Source organism: Fusarium vanettenii (genome assembly GCF_000151355.1).
Source record: "Fusarium vanettenii 77-13-4 chromosome 11 genomic scaffold NECHAsca_36_chr11_2_0, whole genome shotgun sequence".
Classification (NCBI taxonomy): Eukaryota; Fungi; Ascomycota; class Sordariomycetes; order Hypocreales; family Nectriaceae; genus Fusarium; species Fusarium vanettenii.
In genome coordinates this window covers 1-21,574 of record NW_003315850.1, presented here as the reverse complement: position 1 = coordinate 21,574, position 21,574 = coordinate 1, and the positions used below count along the sequence as shown (strand labels likewise).

At 47.1% G+C, this 21,574-nt stretch overlaps 7 protein-coding genes across 7 annotated transcripts; 5 read left to right on the top strand and 2 right to left on the bottom strand.

Annotated features, from left to right (window-relative positions):
* Positions 1–808: 808 nt before the first annotated feature.
* NECHADRAFT_86438 (uncharacterized protein) lies at positions 809–1,517 on the top strand (the record flags this gene model as incomplete). The annotated part of the gene is made up of 2 exons (XM_003042334.1): positions 809–820; positions 942–1,517. The coding sequence occupies 2 exons, from the start codon at positions 809–811 to the stop codon at positions 1,515–1,517; spliced, it is 588 nt and encodes a 195-aa protein (XP_003042380.1).
* A 656-nt stretch (positions 1,518–2,173) lies between these two features.
* On the bottom strand, positions 2,174–5,567 carry NECHADRAFT_86437 (uncharacterized protein; the record flags this gene model as incomplete). The annotated part of the gene is made up of 9 exons (XM_003042243.1): positions 2,174–3,253; positions 3,332–3,940; positions 4,023–4,198; positions 4,252–4,472; positions 4,638–4,657; positions 4,923–4,934; positions 5,079–5,115; positions 5,494–5,514; positions 5,563–5,567. 9 exons carry the CDS (start codon positions 5,565–5,567, stop codon positions 2,174–2,176), a joined length of 2,181 nt encoding a protein of 726 aa, XP_003042289.1.
* Positions 5,568–6,989: 1,422 nt separating this feature from the next.
* On the top strand, positions 6,990–10,101 carry NECHADRAFT_97165 (uncharacterized protein; the record flags this gene model as incomplete). The annotated part of the gene is made up of 5 exons (XM_003042333.1): positions 6,990–7,119; positions 7,159–7,273; positions 7,316–7,542; positions 7,602–9,857; positions 9,917–10,101. 5 exons carry the CDS (start codon positions 6,990–6,992, stop codon positions 10,099–10,101), a joined length of 2,913 nt encoding a protein of 970 aa, XP_003042379.1.
* A 1,339-nt stretch (positions 10,102–11,440) lies between these two features.
* NECHADRAFT_51733 (uncharacterized protein) lies at positions 11,441–12,604 on the top strand (the record flags this gene model as incomplete). The annotated part of the gene is made up of 5 exons (XM_003042332.1): positions 11,441–11,711; positions 11,766–11,835; positions 11,890–12,198; positions 12,257–12,373; positions 12,424–12,604. The coding sequence occupies 5 exons, from the start codon at positions 11,441–11,443 to the stop codon at positions 12,602–12,604; spliced, it is 948 nt and encodes a 315-aa protein (XP_003042378.1).
* Positions 12,605–13,699: 1,095 nt separating this feature from the next.
* Positions 13,700–15,868, top strand: NECHADRAFT_97163 (uncharacterized protein; the record flags this gene model as incomplete). The annotated part of the gene is made up of 11 exons (XM_003042331.1): positions 13,700–13,715; positions 13,794–13,997; positions 14,078–14,264; positions 14,349–14,521; positions 14,618–14,845; positions 14,901–15,026; positions 15,099–15,214; positions 15,262–15,348; positions 15,396–15,512; positions 15,559–15,643; positions 15,699–15,868. The coding sequence occupies 11 exons, from the start codon at positions 13,700–13,702 to the stop codon at positions 15,866–15,868; spliced, it is 1,509 nt and encodes a 502-aa protein (XP_003042377.1).
* An 813-nt stretch (positions 15,869–16,681) lies between these two features.
* On the top strand, positions 16,682–17,749 carry NECHADRAFT_51934 (uncharacterized protein; the record flags this gene model as incomplete). The annotated part of the gene is made up of 2 exons (XM_003042330.1): positions 16,682–17,539; positions 17,591–17,749. The coding sequence occupies 2 exons, from the start codon at positions 16,682–16,684 to the stop codon at positions 17,747–17,749; spliced, it is 1,017 nt and encodes a 338-aa protein (XP_003042376.1).
* Positions 17,750–18,212: 463 nt separating this feature from the next.
* Positions 18,213–18,917, bottom strand: NECHADRAFT_86432 (uncharacterized protein; the record flags this gene model as incomplete). Its single annotated transcript, XM_003042242.1, has 1 exon — positions 18,213–18,917. One exon carries the CDS (start codon positions 18,915–18,917, stop codon positions 18,213–18,215), a length of 705 nt encoding a protein of 234 aa, XP_003042288.1.
* Positions 18,918–21,574: the final 2,657 nt, after the last annotated feature.

The following is a 21,574-nucleotide window of genomic DNA, read 5'->3' as shown; positions in this document are numbered from 1 at the left end:
GGCTCCGCCATGTTTGTTATGGCTTTGTATATGGGATACACCCGTAACAACACACCTTTCCTTTCAATAAACTATTTCTTGAGTCACACTGAGGCTGGTGCTATTATGCCATTTGCTACATTTTCCGCAAAGGAAAACATTGAAAGGAGAACAAAGCTTAGGGTGTGAAACAAAAGCATAGCAGGAATTTGGGCAGTGTGGTCACTCTTCAATGATAGTGACAAATTGATACGGGATCTGATATCAATCTCCCACTATTTCTCCTAAACATGAGCTCACTAATTGATCCAGGTAATGGGTAATGGGGTTCATAATAAGTTCTCTTCTCTGGCCTTCATCGAAACCCTTACATCACTCCCGTCTTCATTTTGTTCCACTTATTTCTTTTCCTACCATCCACCTTCTTTCTCTCCCTTGGATCTCGGCTCTCACTTTAGGTTTCACAGCATGGTGGTTTTGCGAAAATGCTCTCGATCAAGACGCTACGATAACCATCCTCATGTAACAGAATACTCGCAAAGCATCATGTAAGATCCCTCGTATACGCACCTCGCAAACGCGTATGTCACCGCATCTAGCCCGATGTGTCCAGGCGGACCATGGAGGTTCATGATAGGCGATTAGGTCCCCCAGGCGGGACAGAAGCTGATCACTCCCTCTGTAGGAACGATTTCCCGTCAAGTTACGGGGCCGAGATTATCGTGAGCGACCTGACCTTGCGCCCTCGTGTCACCCTAGAACTTATAATTAAGGCCCCTGGTTCCACACGAGACGTTAATGTGACACCGAATGATATTGGGGCCAATCTATGGATGAGGGCGTGAGTGAAACTATATACTGTGCAGGCTGACGCATTTCCTCTGCCCAACTTACCAGTCCCAATATACCCTCCGAAGATTTGCCTTCCTAAAGACTTGAACCTGATCATGGATCTTTCACAGCTTACTCAAAAGAAACTTGACGTCTCTCGTGGTTTCACATACACCTATTACACTTCCCCCGCACAGGGCTCCAAGCCTACCCTCATCCTCTTCCACGGTTGGCCCGACACTGTACGCCTTTGGGCAGGCCTCACTGATAACTTCCTTATCCCGCATGGTTATGGAGTTGTTGCCTCAGACTGTTTGGGATATAGCGGAACCTCCAAACCCACTGATGTCACTTCGTACTCATACCAACATCTGACGGCCGACATGATTGAGATTCTCGACGCAGAGAAACTCTTCACCGTTATCTCCGCGGGCCATGACTGGGGAAGCGCTCTTGCTCAGCGGTTGTACAACCTTCACCACTCTCGAGTAGCAGGGCTTATCATGGTCAACGTCTCTTACATCCCACCAAGTTGGAAGTTCGATCTCGATGCTGCCAACGAGCTGACAAGGAAGGCCTATGGTTTTGGCATATATGAGTACTGGCATTTCTTCACGTTGGAGGACGCACCCAAGCTCATGAGAAAGAATCTCGAGTCTGAGTACAGCGTGGCGTTTGGGAACCCTTATACCTGGCTCACGAGCTGATGTAGCCCTGATGGAATGCGCAAGTTTGCATACTCAGCCCACTCTTCCTTTCACTACTGCTGAAAACAAGGACGATTTCATGGATCGGTTCGGAAAGCCACATACCTTTGATGCGCCTAGCTGCTGGTATAAGGCGTTTTTGGTGCCCGAGCAGACTGAGGCTGATTACTTGCTGGTGCTTGAAAACGCAAAAGTAGTCAATGTGCCGGCCTTCTTTTGGGGCGGGGAGCAGGACTTCGTATGCAGAGTAGCCACACTGCAGCCTAGCATTGATGCAGGATATTTGCTAAATGTGAAGAGTGTAATAAGAGAAGGGGGGCATTGGGCACTCCTTGAGAAACCAACTGAGTTTGGACAGGATGTTCTGGACTGGCTTAAACAGACTTTCCACTGAGAGTAGAAATGATTTATGGCAGCATCATTGAGAAGTTAATAAATTATTGGCCAGAGGATCTTAAGTACTCTGCGCCTAAATTGAGTCGTTCTAACCGTTTAGGATCTTGATATGTGCCTGACTGGTGATACACTGGCAACAGATGAACCCCAAACTCCTCTCAAATAACTCCATACGTGTTCATACCGACTATTCCAGCAACTACAAGATTATTCTAGACCCTTGAAGACTACCATAAGTCCAGAGCTAATATCTTTGAGGTTTAAGTATACACTCTGTCCACCACTCCGAACCTCTTGGTTGTCGTTTGACCCATGTCATCAGCAAATGCAATATGCCCAACATCCCTCTCAGGGTGCACATCGAAAATCTTAAGCCGCCGGTTCCTGAGTAAACGCGATCTTTCCTCGCCATCCAATGTACTTCCCCCTGAAGGGACATTGATATACGGAGAGTCGCGAGTCAAGGCGGCGACGTTTGTGAGAAAGTCTGGGGCGCGAATTATAAGTCTAAGAACGATGTTGGCAACTGCACATACGCTCATCACGACGAGTGAGGCGATGTAAAGCCCCATCCATTTATACTGGACCCGGTATACCGCTGTGCTTGTGGTAAAACTTCCTGTTGTGCTGCCGTACTTGGGCTCCATGCCGGTAAGAGCAGTAGACTCAGTGATGTTGAGATCGGTGAAGGCTAGGATAGAAGGCATATCGTAAGAGATGCGTAGCGCAGTGTTCATAGCCATCGCTAGACGTTGAGCGAAGATCTTAAGCGGCAAACGCGTATATTCATCGGTGAGCGCCACAGCGTCCCCTTCGATGCCACGTGCTGGGTCGGCTAGATAGTTCTCGAGCGGAGAACTGTTGCCAGAATGATAGGAGCTTGTGATCCAGGGCAGAAATGCAACAAAATATCCTGCAGCTGGGGCTCCTGGATCAGTTTGGTTGACCTTGGTTATCATTTGGTTGTCAGGAAAGGGCGCTGGTTGAGCTGGCGAATGTCGGATCTTGTCGGATCTGCACACCATTTGGCCCAGACGCTGTTCTCTCTGGCACTGGATTTCAACATCAACATAGATGTGGCCAATGTCACAGATAGTTGAATTTCCCCTGGTTCCAAAAACCAAAGCACCTTGCGTAATGGGCCCTTGGCTTGTGTGGTTTTTGGTTGAAAAGTTGAAGCCGGTGAGGGGAGATGGCGTGTCCATGTAGATCTGTTGAAAGCCATTGATATTGCTGCCCATCCTTTTTTCGTTTGTTATGCTGCTGTTGACTGCCCTATGAATAAGCAATGCCTCCGGGGTTTTCTCACGCCATGCCGTTGTGTTGAACCAAGGAGAGCACTGGTGAAATGTCACTTAAAAGCGCTTGGAAGTGAAGAGAGACATGACGCTAATGCCAGAAGAGTCTAGTGTACATACCTCCAGTGTTGCATAAGTCGTCGAAAGCTGAAAGCTGATGTTACCTGGAGTTTCTTGTGGGATGCCTCGGACAGGGACCCCGACTAGAGACTCGTACGTTACTAGACGATCGGTCGGAACGTGGAGCCAGCGGTAGGGATCTTTTGGGTTGTAGCCCGGTAAGTCAGTGATTTCAGGCATTCGAACGTTCTGCCAGAGGTCCATTCTCGCAGCCGCAATAGCCGTATCCGCACCCCCAAGCCCTCGTATCGCAGCATCAAAGGTCGGGCTCGATCCGTTGGAAGCCTGAGCAATAGCGTTGGATGCAGAAATTGCAGCCCTAAACATGGCATATATCCTCCCAAGCTGGGTCCCGAAATTGGAACTGCTTGCCCAGAGTATCCTGTTGAAAGGTAATCCGATGTCCGCTGCAGGGCTGTACATCAAGTCGTGAATCTTGGTTTCGATGAGGGACGTCTGACGGACCGTTTGATAGGCTGCCTGACCACCGGCTGGGCTAATCACCCATATAAATCCGAGGATGAGAGTCCAAAAAGTGAAGATGCGAACGACAAACGGGCTTTTGAGGGCGCTGACCAATGCTTGGCTGCTCAACAACACTTCAAGGGTCTAGAAATCATTAGAGAAAAAGCCAACGTTAGATAAAAGCCTCAGGTGGATGTTTGAGTTGGAGGTCTGGTTGATCACTTACACTAAGCTTGGTCCCACGCTCTGCTTTGAACAATGCGATGGTTCGAATTGAAGCATCAAGGACAGCGGAGAAACCAAAAGGCCAAAAGGTGGAGGCCAGCGCTATACCCTCGAGCACTCCATCACCGTACGAAGAAATGGGCTGGTAGGCCAATCCGGTTACCAAGCCTGCTAGGACTGAGCAAATGAGTAACCTGTGTAACACTGGAGACGAGGACACGCGAACCTACCAAGGAACGGAACTGGGATTACAAGCTGTGGCAGATAGGGCGCAGCACGACAAATAGAGGCGTAAATTGAGCTTGGAACAGGTCGTGGATGCCCTGGCCAAGACGGCGACTCATCCAATCCCTTGTCTCTCGAGATTGAGACTCCCGTGCCTGCCTTCTCGGGTTGTAGCAACTGATCTGGCGGTATGCTGACAACTGTTTGACTACTGCCTACTGTCAATCTAAAAAGAACAGATTGGGACGAAGAACAAAGGATAAAGAAGTTGCAGCAGAGGAGGATAAGAAAGGGCGTGCAGGGGGCATCTTAAACAGTTCCTTGATGGTCTGATACAGCTTCAGCTCGCAAAAAAAGAACCAATCCCATTGCGCATTGAGATCCTACCCACAATGCAATGACAACTGCCCACTGTAAATAGTCAGCCTAGTACGCATGGATACCTCCTTGACCGATAAAAGCCTTAAATCGTATTGGAACGGGTGACGAGATGAAACTGAGCAAATGATGCATGTGAGTCTAGACGGTTTAACATCCGATCTCCTGGTCAGAGGTGCTCCACATTCGATTTGCTGATGCTGACCGGCTGACTTGGGGATCTTCTAAGAAACACCTGCTTGAGTATGGCAATTGGCGGGAATTGTAGAGTAAACGCAGCTAAGGGACGCGGCCTTACCTCCTCATAGATCTAGAAGCTTCAGATTGGCTGACGATACCTAACCTGCCTTGGTCTTGCCGTGTTTCTAGTTTAAATGCTCGGCTATTGATTAGGATCTGCGTGGAAACTACAAAGCCTGCTGAAGGCCTTCAAGAAACTGGTTTCACTCCTTACTGTCACGAGTTGCGTTTGGTCATGGTTCTCACGTTCGCTATGAATAGGTGTAGTCGACCTCTGTACAATTCTGATGAGAGAAGGGCTCGTGAACCTTTGGATTAAATGTTGAAGCAATTTTAGCTGCACTTCATAGACCCTCTTTTACTATTATATGGCCCTATTCCTCTGATTTACTGGCGTTTGCAGATTTACGGCATTTGGAGTGAAGAGTAGAAGGCCGTAGGCTCAACAATAAAATGACTTCGATATTACATACGGCAATCAACATATTATTTTGGGTTCACAAAAGTCTAACCGATGCATCTCGCTCTTGGTGGTCGTCCTTTGTCGTCCATGAAAACAACTAATAAACCTCCCTACTCTTCAGATAACTAAAAGCATAGCAGAGTTATTGGCTTTCTGCACTACATACCAGTTCAAACCCGACGGTTTCCTACAAATATATCATAGTTTCCAAACCAGATATGCCCAGTTGTCTAACATCATGTGTGTAGAGATCGGCCTGCTGGGTCATTAATATATTAGTTACTGAAAGCCGGGTAGCCCAGTCAGCGCTGCAAACACGCACCAAGTGCTTGTGTTTTAAGCCACTGATAATGGTCGCGTTGGAAGAAACGACTATGCGTTTGGACACGCACGCCGCACTATTTAGGGCTATGGTGTTTCTGTCCGTCATGAGGTGAAGCCGCCACTACATCCTTGGGGGAACAAGCCTGGATTCTCGACTAAGAGGATCAAGACTCCGTAGATTGCTTCTCTAGATACAACTCATTTACGTTCACGAGTGGGACATTCCCCGGCTTCATTCTGTGCCCTACGTTGCCACATTGGCATGCATGTTACAACCAAAAATGATATGTGGGGTGCATCTGAGAATTGGCAAAGAATGTAAAATGGGACAGGGAAAGTAGGTTCCTAGGGATAACATAACTATAACTATAGGGGGCGAGAAGATGGGCGCCAGTGGGCATTGAGAAAACCTCTTTCGTTCAGTGAGACTGCATGCTTTCTCCAGGCTAGTCAGGCGACGGCTACACGGACCCTTCATCCGAAACACGCCTGTTGATCATGCTAGCTCAGGCATCGTACTCAAGGAGCACACCATGGTGATGCCTGCTCCATTTTCAAGTGGATGGTCTCACGAAACTTGTTTCTAATCATTCGAGAGGACAGAATGCTTTGTGTGCTTGGACATGTAGCCAATCATGATACAGACAACGGAGTAAGACGGTGGTAGCGTTGACGCTGCACAGCCACCCATATGACGCAATTTCATAGGGCTATTGGACCCTGGAGACGAGAACCATGCCGCTCAAGGCATACCAAAGTCCATAAGTACCGTGTTTTCCCGATGGGCGCACCGACTCGCTGGTCGCCCTGAGGCTGAAAGACAACAGCCACCTGACCAATGCTTGTGTTGCTGAAGTCACTAGCCCTTATGGACAGATTTCAGTGGCATTGTTGCCTAGCACAATAGCCTATCATGTTCCCATACCGCCTGAGAGCCAAGTGTCAGAATTATCCACTTTTGTGGTACCAAGATTACTGCTGCGGCCACACAGCTCCAGCTCGCTGGCTCCAATGACTGCACTTTCAACCAGCCCTTTGTTTCTTGGAGCTGATGAGGCCCGCAGTCCTCTTCCCCGCTAGGCTGCACACGAGGCAACTGTGGGCTGACGTTGTCGCCCGCTCAAGATGCAATCAACCACACCTCCTTCACCTGAGTCACTACCTACAACGAAACAAAGAACCTATAAAGACTCTGCACGTTGACCCCTGCCTCTGGAGCGTCTATTTTGAACCAAGACGTATTACGCACTGCGGAGCTTTAGACGCATTAACAGAAACCTCTTCTCCCCATTGTTTACTGCTCCAGTGGTTTCGCTACCCCGCAAGGCATGCTTGGAGATGACTATTGATCAGGCGCTGGCGGCGCATCCCAAGGATGCATTGATCCCTACTGATAACCATCAACGGCCAACAGAGCAAGCGCCCGAGAGTGATGCTGAGACCACAGTCCAGTCAACAGCCGTCCAGAGTGCTGCTCTGCTCAAGTCTGGGCTTTTGTCGGAGCGAGAGAGTGAAGCATGGCAGAGGGCAATAGAGACTGTGGTCGAGAGTGTTGTCTCTATCCGCTTCTGCCATCCGTATTCGTTCGATACCAACCTTTCCGCATCAAGCGAGGCAACTGGGTTCGTTGTCGACGCTGAAAAGGGGTAAGGTTCAACTCTCAGATGGCTGGGTTTGCTGCTAACTCAACAAAGAATTGTTCTCACAAATCGACATGTCGTTGGAACTGGGCCGTGGACAGGATACATTCTCTTCAACAACCAAGAAGAGGTCGACGCATTCCCAATCTACCGTGATCCCGTGCACGACTTTGGTTTCCTGAAGTTCGACCCCTCAGCTGTCAAGCATATGAAGCTGGCAGCTATCAAACTTCGGCCCGATCTTGCCAAAGGTGAGGGCGGACACCATAAAGTGAGCGAAAAGAAATGTCCGGGCTGATTATTATTACAGTCGGTGTGGAAATCAAAGTCATTGGAAACGATGGAGGTGAAAAACTTGGTATTCTGTCAGGTTTCATCAGCCGCCTTGACCGGAATGCTCCGCTGTACAAGGGGTACATGGACTTCAATACCTGCTACTACCAAGCAAACGCCTCTGCTGCTGGAGGCAGCTCAGGAAGCCCAGTTGTCAACGTAGATGGCTATGGAATCGCTCTCCAGGCTGGTGGTCGAAGTGATGGTGCCTCCACCGACTACTTTCTCCCTCTTGACGGCCCGCTGCGCGCTCTTAACAAGATTCAGCAAGGCCTGTCCGTCCCACGAGGCGAAGTTCAGTGCGTCTTCCAGCTCAAGCCTTTCGACGAGTGTCGGCGACTGGGCCTTAGTTCCGAGTGGGAGACTATCGCACGCAAGGCTTTTCCGAGGGAAAACAACATGCTCGTCGCTCACACTGTCCTACCAGAGGGACCATCGGATGGCAAGATAAAGGAGGGTGACATCTTGATCAAGATCAATGGTGTACTGGTCACTCAGTTCCTCCAATTCAACACCATACTGGACGAAAACATTGGGGAAAAACTCCACTTCTTGCTTCAACGAGATGGAAAGGATGTTGAAGAAGACATCTTGGTCCAAGATCTCAACGAGGTCACACCTGATCGCTTTCTGGCCGTCAGCGGCGCATCATTCCATGACCTCTCCTATCAGGTTGCTCAGAGGTACACAATTGCTTGTCGTGGAGTCTACGTTTGTGAATCCGGCCCTTTCCATCCATCAGTTCGCAATGACATTCTCATCCAGAGCATCAGCTACAAGGATACGCCAGATCTCGCAACCTTTATCGAGATAATGAAGGAGATTCCCGACAGAGCGCGGGTTGTCCTTTCTTTCAAATACTTGTGGGACTGGCACACCCTCCACACTGCTGTCGTGTCTGTTGATCGACACTGGTTTGGGAAGATGAGGATGTTCAAACGAAACGACTCTACGGGGGCATGGGATGTTGACATTCTGGCGGAAGCACTGCCCGCAGTCCCCCAAAAGCCTCTCACTGCATCCTTTGCTGCTCTCACTCATGTCCCTCATCGAGCAGTTGCCGATGTCGTGAGGAGCTTTGTTCACGTCAAGTATTCTACAGCCTTGTTGCTTGACGGGCAATCTGTACATGAGAAGAGCGGCATGGGACTTGTCATTGATGCTGACAAGGGCCTAGTCCTTGTTGCCAGGAACATTGTGCCGACAAAGTTCTGCGATATCGAGCTTACCTTTGCCGACTCGGTCCTGATCCCAGGAAAGCTTGTGTTCCTTCACCCCTCTCATTACTATGCTGTCATCAAATATGACCCCAGTCTCGTTGATGCGCCAGTACGAAGTGCAAAACTCAGCACAGAGCAGATCTCGCAGGGAGCTTCTACCCTCTTTGTTGGACACAACGGGAACGGGGAGATGGTCTACAGTTCGACAACAGTCACTAGGGTCATGCCCCTTGAGCGTACTCCCCCCAACCCTCCCAAATGCCGTCCAATTAACCTGGACCGAATCGATGTCGACAGCAGACTCAGCGCACAATGCACAAGCGGAGTCCTCATGACGGAAAATGGTGATATCCAGGCGATTTGGTTGGTCTTCGAAAGGGATGACGATGAGGAGACCAGCTTCGGGCTGGGCTCACTCGCCCTCCTCCCGGTGATCACAAAGCTCGTCCAAGGAACAATCCCAAAGCTGAGAAGCCTTCCAGTCGAGCTTGAGGCTGTCACCATGATGGAAGCCCGCGTGATGGGTGTTGCCGAGGAGTGGATCCAGAAGGTTGGAAAGAAGTCAGTGCAGCATCGACTCTTCACTGTGAAGAGAGTTTTTGGCCAAGCCCCAGACCAGTTGCTTGAAGGGGACGTTTTGCTGACACTCAATGGCGATCTCATTACCCAACTTCCTGAGTTGGAGGTCATGTATTGGCACGAGAAGGTCGATGCAGTCATTGTTCGCAGTGGAAAGCAGCTCAACCTACAGCTTGACACACTGCTAGAAGATGACTTTGAGACATCCCACGTCGTCAACTTTTGCGGCCTTACGGTTCAGAAGCCACACCGAACCGTCGTACAATCGATCAAGAAACTGCCCAGCCAAGTCTACATCACGACCTGGCTTCATGGATCTCCCGCCGCTCTCTACAGCGTCTACGCCACCAGATTCATCACCCACATCAACAGCGTACCCACGCCGGATCTAGAGTCGCTGGTTCCTGTCGTCGCTGCTATTCCTGACAACACTTGTAAGTATCCAAGCCTGGCGGCCTCTATGATCGCTGTTTTTTAACAATATTGTCCCCAGACTTTACTGTCAAGGCCGTTGACTTTTCTGGTGCTCCGTTTGTGGCTACCGTAAAGAAAAACGAGCGGTATTTCCCGACTGTCGAATGGATAGCTGATGCATCACGCGATGAGGGTTGGAGGCGTGTGACCTATGATGAAGGGAAGGCTGTGCAAGGCGAGAGCATCTATGGAATTACCTTTTAATCATTGAGAGTAGAGTCAAGGCGGCAAGATTCCCCTCTCGTAGACATCTCTCAAAGATTATATTCCACTCAACCTACGACTATAAATGAATAATAATAAGAGAGCAAAAATGATGCAGGTGTCCGTATGTCAGCGTCCGAGGGGAGGTACAGGCTCCAGGGGCCACGGGGAGCAAAAAACATACAACAGCGGGGATTCGCTGGTCGTCACCGACCCAACTACTAATCCGCCCCTCACCGGCTTATCTATGGGAGAGCGGACGGGATCCCGAGTTCTCCGGTGGGTATGGTCGTATGTGGTATGAGAGGCTCCGTATGATGATTATATCCTACAGTACCTAGCTCTTCCACATAGCTTGGTGAGTAGTTTGCGTCTAGCGACGAAAAAGACATGAGTGAGGGAGCCGCAGTTGCGTTAAAAACACCTTTGTGAGCTCATATGAGACTGAACAGCTTAGCCTCACTCAAGCAAAGAGAGATAGATCCAGGTGAACTCAAATGCTCCTAGTGAAAGACCTCACTCTTTTGACTGGTCTATCGTTAACACACACCGGGAAGTGATGTCATGCCGAAACGTTAACTTGACTACGAAAATTTTCTATGTTTGGGGTTGTGAAGCTTCTAACTGACGGTATTGATATTGTCAACTCAACCGATGAGGAGATCTCCAAGCACGGAGAGCCCGCGATAAGGAAACAGCACAGAAATGGTGAGGAAATGTCTGACTGCCAACGTGACCAAGCGACTTCGGGGGCACCGTGGGGGTGGATCTTTTCATTTGTCGAGACTCGCCAAAGAGACCATCACAAGACACCAAAGTGGGCCACTGATTGCCATGTCGATATCTCGCTTACCGGTTCCCCTTTTTCCAGACCTGGCCTCACCGGAAAACCCCAAACTCAATACATACTGTATGGGGTACTATCGACGATCACTTGGCCAACTTACCGCCATTCCATGTCCAATCGGCTCTGTCGAACAAACATGGCCGTATTTTCCCATCCGGTGAGGAACCTGGGATTGGGCACCTTTCTTCGTCAGCATCATGAAAGTGTCTTGGAAACTTGAACTCTTACACTGGGTCAGCGGTCAATGCTGTGAGGGCTTGTGACTGCCACTAGCGTGGCGTGGGTGTTTGGAACAGACCCGAGTCGTGCCTTTGACAGACATCGTAACATGTTGAGAGACACGCGTTAGGGCTCGAGAAGTTGCATGCTTTTACAGGTGGGTGGGAGGAGGGTGGCAATAGGTATAAGGCGGTTTCCGCCCCCTCTGCCTCCAGGAGCATTGTGCTCAATTCCATCCTCAATTCCACTCTACTATTGATCAATTGATACACAATGGTTCCTCCCCCACTCCCAATTCCTGAGAGAACTCTTTCTTTTTCTCGCACGGACCCAGACGTCCAGGTCGATTACCCACAACACCATGAGCTCCCATCTAGCAAGCCGGTGATCGGACAGGGAGGACAGTTCTCCAAGCCGACATTGGCGTCCCTCTCTCTTGAAGGCAAAGTGATCGTGATTACAGGAGGTGCAAGAGGGCTGGGTCTGGTCATGGGCCAAGGGTGTGTTTACTCAGGAGCTGATCTTGCAATTGTCGACTTGAACAGTGAGCTTCATATCCAAGAGAGTGGTCGGTCACAGGGTTCCTAACGTCATTCAGAGGATGAAGCAGAGTCCCAAGTCGATGAGTTGATTGATGCTTTCAGAAAGGAGAACCCGGGATGCGAGAGGTCAGCTTTTTCATAGCTGTTTCATGGCGTATTTACCTAACTCATCGAAACTAGACTGCCCCGAGTCACGGCGCACTACGCAGATGTCTCAAAGCCAGAGTCAGTGGACAAGTGCATTCGCGAGATTCTCAACACGTACCAAAAGATTGATGGTCTTGTAACCTCGGCCGGATTCACAGAAAACTTTGACGCCATTAACTATCCAATTGACCGAATGCGCAAGCTTTGGGGTGTCAACGTGGACGGCACCTATCTCTTCGCCGTGGCCGTCGCCAAGCATCTTATGGAGCGAAAGGCTCCTGGAAGTATCGTCTTCATTGGTAGCATGTCAGGAGCGATTGTGAACGTCCCTCAACCACAGGCGTAAGTGACAGGGCAATGACCTAACTGTTTCTCACGAACTAATCGTGATAAAATACAGCCCTTACAACGCAGCGAAAGCTGCGGTCAGGCATCTTGCCGCATCATTGGCCGTCGAATGGGCTCACGCTGGAATCCGCGTGAACTGCATCTCTCCTGGCTATATGCTAACGGCTCTGTAAATCTCACTGTGTACTTCTAAACCTGGTTGGTTCTGACAAAAAATAGGACGAAAAAGATTCTGGCCGATAACCCCGACCTTAAGAAGACTTGGGTGTCTCTCATTCCGCAGGGCAGGATGGGCCAGCCTGAAGATCTGATGGGCCCCGTCACCTTCTTGTTGTCAGATGCAGCTTCGTATGTCACTGGTGCAGACCTTCGAGTCGACGGAGGATACACCATCACATAAGATGAACAACTGAGGTAGCATTATGTTGGTAAAAACGAGAGTTCACATAGCACTGCCAAAGTAAATGCTAGAAAAAATGAGTGCGGGTTTCTCATATGGACATTATACATGGACATTCATCTCTCAAGGATAGTGCATTGCATAACGATTGCGGCTTTAAAATATGGAGCTGTACGAGAGGTTCTTGTTTGTTATACGCAGTCTTGAAATCCTATCCGCGTTCGACAAGGCACATGCACAATCAGCACGTTTCACGCGGTCTGGAGAGGCCACAAGCGGAATTCCGATAGCTGGATGTGGCCATCTCGACCCTAGCGCCTGAGAGGGTCTTTTTGGCTATCGTCGGATACGTCTGATATCTCTAGAAGAGTATGACGCAGTGAGCTCAGTGTTGGTGTGCGCGTCACATCAAAGTTGCAAAGATTTGCCTACACCTTTTCAATGAAATGTTTTCGATGACCCTCGGCCAACTTAATCCATAACCATCACGTTTCACTCGATGGAAGCCATAAGAATTTCAGGCCTATCATGTGAAAATTCACCTAAAATAGAGACAGGTAGGCCTCTCTACGAAGAGACGGAAGGGCAACCTCCTGTTCCCAGAGTTGGGAGATGCCTTTCTACCAAACCTTGCGAGACAGAAAGGAAAAAAACTACACAAAAAGGAAAGAGGTTAAGAATTTCGGAGCTACTCTTTTGGCTGGCAATCAGTGAGTCTGGCGTTGGACTACGTCGCTATAGGCTCAATAGCTAGAACTCTAGCAACCTACCTCAATAGCCGCCAACGCAGCAATAATGCACCGGATATTTTATAACAATTATCCGCCAACTGGTACACATCAGTCGCATCTGACCAGGTTGCTTCGTAATCAAGCGCGACATTGTCGTTCAGATGACAGCAGGGAGCCAATAGCATGAGGCCAGTTGACTGACGCGATTAGTGGGAATGATGAGCGCATAGGGCGACCACCTGATTCAGTACAACGCTGTCCATGGCGGTCGCGCTCAGTAATTAAACTCCTCTTTCTTAGAAATAACAAAAGGAATACAGATAAGCTTCCAGACACTTCATACTTTTCTATACCGCTCTCAGTCATGACGGAAGTTCAGGGTCGGAGCTCAGAGGGCTATGTACCCCTTGTAGAAGCTCATCCGGACAATACCCATCATGAAGTCGTCGTCAAACCAGTTCAAACGTGGAAAGGCTACATTTGGGACACATGGGAGCTTCCTCCAGATCAACGCCGCTTGCTCTTCAAAGTTGACGCGTTTATCCTCACCTTTGCCTCGATAGGCTACTTCTTGAAGAACATCGACCAAACCAATGTCAATAATGCTTTCTTGAGCGGTATGGAGGAGGACCTTGAGATGTATGGAAATCAGCTCGTCACCAGTGAGTACATCCTCTGCCTTAGCCACCTAACTTCCATCTCTATGGCATTTTCACTCCGCCGTCGCTGACTCCATGGATAGGCACTTCTATCTGGACCATTGGCTATGTGATCGGTCAAATTCCATCCAACTTGTTGCTTACTCGAATCTCACCACGATGGGTCATCCCCTCCCTTGAAGTTGGATGGGGGATCGCAACCATTTGCACTTCAGCTGTTCAATCTTATCGTGGTCTCTACGCGTTGCGCTTTTTCGTAGGATTCTTCGAGTGAGTGACCTTGCCACTCCGACAGTCGACGATTTGGCTATCGCCACGCATTGGGTTGGAGAGAGCCGCTGACTCCATCCTCAGATCAGGGTTCTACCCAGGGATTCATTACATGTTGGGATCATGGTACACTCCCCGAGAGATTGGAAAACGGGCCATGTTGTTTTGGATAGCTGGGTCGATTGGGTCAATGTTTAGCGGTCTTCTTCAGGCTGCTGCATACACAAACCTCGATGGAGTGCATGGTCGTGCAGGCTGTAAGTCATTCAACACTTCGTTTGTATTTCAACAGTTTGGGCTTTCCAAGAGCTTTCTCTAGCAAGGCCGGCGTTAATCATTGGCTTATATTATAGGGCGTTGGCTTTTTATCATTGATGGAATCATCACACTGCCCCTTGCAGTCGCCGGGTACTTCTTCTTCCCAAATCTTCCGCAGGATGGGAAGAGAACCTGGTGGACAACTGAGGAAGAGCATATCCTATCGGTGAAACGCATGCAGGCAATTGGAAGAGCTGGCAAGCAACCTTGGACGAGGGCCAAGGTGAAAAAGACTCTACGGAGCTGGCACACTTATCATCTTCGTATGTCATTCCACCCAAAACTCTTTTCACGGAGACTGACTAGGAGCCTTGACAGCGCTGCTGTATATTCTTTGGAATAACGGAAATCCTCAGGCTGCTATGGGCTATTGGCTGAAGAGCTTCAATGCCCAACCGCCACCAATGCCAGGCAAATCTTTCTCCGTCCCCGAGATCAATAGCCGTAAGTTTTAGTCTCCTCGATCATGCAGAACGTTCTTTGAAGGAATTTGGTTCTAATTTAAACGTAATGCAGTGCCCATTCCAACTACCGCGATATTTATACTTATGGCACTTGCCTGGGCCTGGACTTCCGATGGGCCTCTTCAGGGGAAAAGATGGCCTTTTATTTACGCCGGGGCAGCACTTACTGTAAGTTCCCAACCAGCTTTAGATTTTAAATACTAAATCTGCCCTAGCTCGTCTTTAACCTTTTGTTTCTGTCTATGCCACTTTACTCCGACATCGATTCTCGAATGGTCGTTTATTGGCTCAGTCACATCGGTGTACGTATGACCTCATCTCTCAAACGGCTTACCTGACCGGACTGTAGCACGGCGCGGGACCGCTCATCCTTAGCTGGATCAATGAAATCTGTTCGGCTGATACAGAGAAACGCGCGCTCTTGGTCGCTGTTGCAAACGATTTGGCTTATGCCGTTCAGGCTATAGTTGGTTGGATCTATCCCTCTTCCAAGCATCTGCTGACATGTCAAGATGCCCAACTTTATGTGGAAAACTACAGATTTTCCTGCTGCTAGAAAGGGGTACACATACTCGAGCATCTTGCAAGTCCTGCTTTGTACGTCGCTATCCCCTTCCTTTGCTAAACTCTACTTACTAACCATCCCGCCTAGTACTGGAGACGGCTATTATTCAACTACTTCTATGGAGAGACAGGCGACAAGAGCTGAGATCTCGCATTACTGACTCGCCCCCTCCCCTGATTTACTCGGACGAAGAGGAGCAGACTGGGGGTAGCAAAGCCCCCGAAGATGAAGAGATGGATGCTGAGACGCCACTTTGATGAGGTCAAGGACGCAGTAAGCGTGCTCATCTCAAAGTCTGATAGCGATCAGAGGGGTCAAAATTGAGTTCATAGTCCCACTGCTGTTTTCGCTATACTCAGTCAGTCAATTATAGAAGGCTCATCGTTGCCAAGACGTATACCGCATCAATTGACCATCTATCATTACAATGACTTTGCTTGAATTTCAGTTTCCAAGTTTAACCACATGGGTCGCACTTTCGGGGGAATTTCCTTAGCTTCTAGCAGGCATTGGATCGGAAACATCGCCAAGGCCTACGAGAGGAGGTGCAAGCCTTCTTTGAAGCCTTTGATGACCTCCTTCACACCATCTATATGACGAGGTCGGGTAAGAGTGAATACCTCCTTGCTTGTCTCTTGACTAAGGACTTGGGGGCTGTCTCCACCTAATGAAGTCGGTCATGAATTAACCAGACAAGCCTAACAAGTATGTCTGACTAAATTCTACACGCCCGTATTTGGTTGCGACAAAATAGCAGCCATTAGCTCGCCTGGGTCTCACCCGGCTTAGCAGAACATGGCCATTTCCATTCATCTGGAGTCATTCGTTTTAAATACGCCTTCACGATGGCAACAAGCAATAATTTCCTATTGGTGCATGCTCCCTACGTTATCCCGCCCTTAGGTGTTGCAAAGAACAATGGTTGGCGAAGGGGACCCGCTGGTGTAACGGGGCTCTTGGATGGGGTTGCTGATATTACTCAGCCACCTTGATCCATATCATCATCGAGCGGGGTTATGGTGAACTTGCGCTTTTACACACCAGAGAAGACTCGGATGTACGGATCTACAATGTCGATTCACAGTTCACCAGAAGACTCGTGGCACGGGACTATCAGCCCAGGCGGCCAATTTCCTCCAGAGGCTGGGCGCTACCATCTCTACATTGGTCTTTTTTGCCCTTTTGCTCACCGGGTCAACCTGGTTCGGTACCTTAGGGGGCTCCAGTCGGTCATTGATGTTTCTGTCGTCAAGCCATACCCCAAAGGCGATGACAAGGGCTGGCCCGGGTGGCAGTTCCCAAGCCCCCCTGACGACACGTATGAGGGATCAACTGATGATCTGCTCTTCAAGTCTAAGTACTTGCACGAAGTTTACTTCAAAGACGACCCCGAGTACAAAGGCAGATACAGCGTGCCTCTTCTTTGGGATAGAAAGCAGAGCCAGATCGTGAACAACGAAAGCGCAGAGCTCTTACGATGGCTACCATCCGCATTCGATTCGATCCTGGCGGAAGATGATCCAGCCCGAAAGCTTGACCTTTATCCAGCTCATCTCAGATCGATAATTGACAACGTGAGCGAGTGGATGCAGCGAGACCTTAATAGCGGTGTCTATAAAGCAGGGTTTGCCACAACCCAACAGGGCTATGACGAAAACGTGCCAACGGTTTTCGCTGCTCTCAACAAACTCGAGAGTCTGATTCATCAACATGGAGGCCCATATGTTCTCGGCAAGGAGCTGACGGAAATTGACATTCGCGCGTATGCAACCATTGTGCGATTTGATGTTGTCTACGTCCAACACTTCAAGTGCAACCTAGGAACCATTCGCGGCAACTACCCAGTCATTCATGAGTGGTTGAAGAACCTCTACTGGAACGTAACAGGGTTCAGGGAGACAACAGACTTTAAACACATCAAGGAGAACGTAAGATCTAATGCCATCACACAATGTTCGCAAACGCTAATCGTCGAGTAGTATACTAAAAGCCACTACAAGATTAATCCCCTGGCAATCACGCCTCTAGGACCATTCCCTGATGTGGAAGAAGGGGTTGACCTGGACTTTAGCAAGCTGAAGCCAGGAGCAATCCGTCATCCGGCTGTATGTCAGCGCGAGAAGGAACTGTATACTTAAACCATTGGTCAAGATAACCTTTCCGCCTTATTACAGAGCCTGCTGAGGATGGTGCATTCTTATGTCATGTCAACACATTTCTGACTTGGAAACCCGACCCTGCAACCTGCCACACCTTGGGTCAAGCCGGGCCTCGCCTTTCCGTCACACAAGACCACTGTCTCAGGAAGCATCCTAGTGAGGGGTGAAGCATAATAACTCATTGGCCCGATTTACCACCTAAACCCAAGAAAATGGAAGGTTCATTTCACAACACAATGTAAAAGATTCAGGCAAGGGTCACATCAATATTATTCGATAGTTTCAAAATAAAGTACAAGAAGACAAATCACATTTGTCCAAAAGAGTCCTCCACAAAGCACAGAAGCGGTATCCCGAAAGATTCCATTAATGATTAAAATGATACATCCAACACAGCCGACCAGCCACTCAACACACACATTACACAGGCCAATCCACACATCTAGTAGCCGTAGCTGGTGTGCTCAGGCTTCTTCTCAGGAGCCTTGTAAGTGTTGTGCTCAGGCTTCTTGGCAGGAGCCTTGTAGGCGGGCTTCTTGGCAGGGGCCTTGTAGGTGTTGTGCGCAGGCTTCTTGGCAGGGGCCTTGTAGGTGTTGTGCTCGGGCTTCTTCTCGGGGGCCTTGTAGGTGTTGTGCGCAGGCTTCTTGGCAGGGGCCTTGTAGACGGGCTTCTTCTCGGGGGCCTTGTAGGCGGGCTTCTTAACGGGAGCCTTATACTCAGGCTTCTTCTCAGGAGCCTTGTAAGCAGGCTTCTTGGCGGGAGCCTTGTACTCAGGCTTCTTCTCGGGGGCCTTGTAGGCGGGCTTCTTAACGGGAGCCTTGTACTCAGGCTTCTTCTCAGGAGCCTTGTAAGCAGGCTTCTTGGCGGGGGCCTTGTAGACGGGCTTCTTCTCAGGAGCCTTATACGAAGGCTTCTTAACGGGAGCCTTGTACTCAGGCTTCTTCTCAGGAGCTTTGTAGTTGTGGTGCTCGGGCTTCTTCACATGGGCGTACTTCTTCTCGTCCTTGTTGCCGTAGTGCACCTCCTTGTTGCCATAGCTGCTCTTGGGAGCTTCGTAGCCGTAGCTGGCAACAGCAACCGGATCAGCCACAGGGGCAGCAAGAATGCCGGTGGTGATGGCAAGGAGTGTGAGAGCAGACAACTTCATTTTGACGGTTGGGAAAGTGAAGCGATTATTGAATGAAAATGGGAGGAATGAGAGACAAGTGTTGACAACGAATGGATGAAAAGAACGTGAGGGTGAAAAGAGTGTGATGACTGAGACTGGACGGCTGAGGAGGTCTGGAGAAGAAGTCGAATTGGGGAGAACTGGCTCAGCCTTTTATCATCATCGAGCCGGATATCCTCGTTGCAGCTCCGAGGCCATCCGCTCTCGGAATCCGGCAAGGTGCCATAATTTCGGTTCCCGGCTCACGATTAGGTCGGTCTCGACTCTTCGGACACGAGCCTATTGACATTTAGCTTGGGCTAATCTTAGAATCCGAGAAACAAAGAACTGACGGTGCGAGCGCCTGCGGTGAGTCGGCGAACGCCATGTCACAAGGGGTTACACTACCGTTGTGGACCTGGAACCCGGCTGAAGGGCTGAGCGTCTATGGAGTTCTAGCCGCTCGTAAAGGTTGGCTAGCTCATCGCGTTGTTTGGCTGTGATTTTGCATCATAGTGCCGTGCGAGGCCGTGTTGCTCTGATTGGGTTGCTTGTGTGGTGGTGGCTGGTTGCATCTAATTTCCTCCTTGTCATCGCGCTTGGGCTAAGGCCAATATTGGCGTTGCTTATTTCTGCTTCTCCTGAGCTAGCCTCCCGCCTCGGCGCTATCCCCTAAGGCTGAGCCGGTCACCTGAAAGTCTGGTGCCCCGCGGGGTTTGCAATTGCCGCCGCCCATCTGCCGCTGTGCCTTGCTAATTCAGTTTCGCGTTTCGCGTCGCGCGACCGAAGCCAACAAAACAAGGAATGTAAGGCAGTAGCTGGGGTACTTGAAATACTCTTTATGCCTAGATAACGGGGTATACCCAACCGCCTAGGACCTAAGAAAGAATCTAGTATTATAAAAATTTATAATTAAGTAAATAAATAAAAAAGAGAAAAATAATAATATATTTATTTTTAATAACTTAAATAATTTTTATTTTTTTTATAATATAAAGAATTAACCTCTAAGGGCTTTATAATAAGAGGGTAATTTCTAAGGGATAAACCGGTTATATTAGTTTATATTAGTACTAAATTATATTATATAGCCTTAAAGGGTAATATAATATTATATCTAGTAATATACTTAAAGGTATTAAATATAACTAAGTTATATTAATAACTAAGGTAGCTAATATATAAGAAAATGCGATAAATATATTTTATATATTTAGGGTTCTTATTAGATTATAGGGATTATTTTATAATCTTAGTAATCTATAGATTATTAGGATTACTAAGTAAGCTAAGTAATCCTATATTAATTAGTCTAATATTTCTCTTTTTATATTATATAAGTTAACCGCTAGTTAGGTTTATTTTAAGTTATAATATAAGGTCTTTTCTCTATTAGTCTTATCCTTAAGGCTTTATTTATAGCCTTTTCTTTATAAGTAATTAATTTAATCCCTTAAAATTTTCTATTAATAAGATATTAAGTTATATCTTAAAATTAAAAAAATCTATATAATATTTTTTTTTAGCTTTTTAATTTAATATTAAGGGATTTAATATTATACCTTAGTTTATTTATTTTTAAGTAAAGAAAATCTATTATATAATAATAGGTTTTACTTATTATTAAGAATATATTTATTAAGGTTATTTTTATAATAATATTAATATATTATCCTTTTATAAATTAAGCTCCTTATAGTAATTATATATTTTAGCTAATATTTTCTTTTAATCTTTAAAAACCTAAATACTTAATATAAAATAGATATAAATATTAAGAAAATAAAAAATAAATTATAAGAGAGCTTAGCTTATTTAGCTTACTTTTAATAATAATATTATTTACTTTATAAGTAGGGTTTATAATTTTTTTCCTAAGAAATATAAAAATTAAATAAGGAAAATAAGTTTTATTCCTAGGAGGATATATTTATAGCTAAATAATAAGTAATAAGCGAACTATAAGTAAAGGGCACTTTTAGGGTTATTAATTAATCTACCTTAGTATCACGGCTATGACATAGTCGAGGGCGGTAACGCCGGGTAGGAAACTAACCCTACTATATTAGCTAATCATAGGGCAAGAAGATATATAAGTCAAACAAAGTCGGCTTAACTTCTCTCGATTATATAAATTAAATACTAATAACTTAACTTAACTTAATTATATTTAACTTAAAGATTAAATAAATATATAAAATATATTTATTATATTTTCTTATATAGTAATTACCTTAGCTATTAATATAACTTAATTATACTTAATACCTTAAGTATATTATTAAATATAATATTATATTACCCTTTAAGGTTATATAATATTCTTCTCTATTAATATAAATTAATATAATTAATTTATCCCTTAGGAAATATCCTCTTATTATATATTAATAGCTCTTATTTATTAGATTAATATATATAATAAGCGAGCATAATAGATAAATAAGTATAATAAAAATCCCTTAACCTATATTATCTCTATTTAATTAATTAATCCTTTATAATTTAATATGCCTTAATTAAATATTAAAGCTAGATTACTTCTTATACTTTAAGCCCTTTAAAATAACTTAAAATTAAGCCTCTAATACGCTATAGAGATCTATAATATTAATTATATAATACTATAGCGCCGGTAAAAAGGCATTCTTTCTATG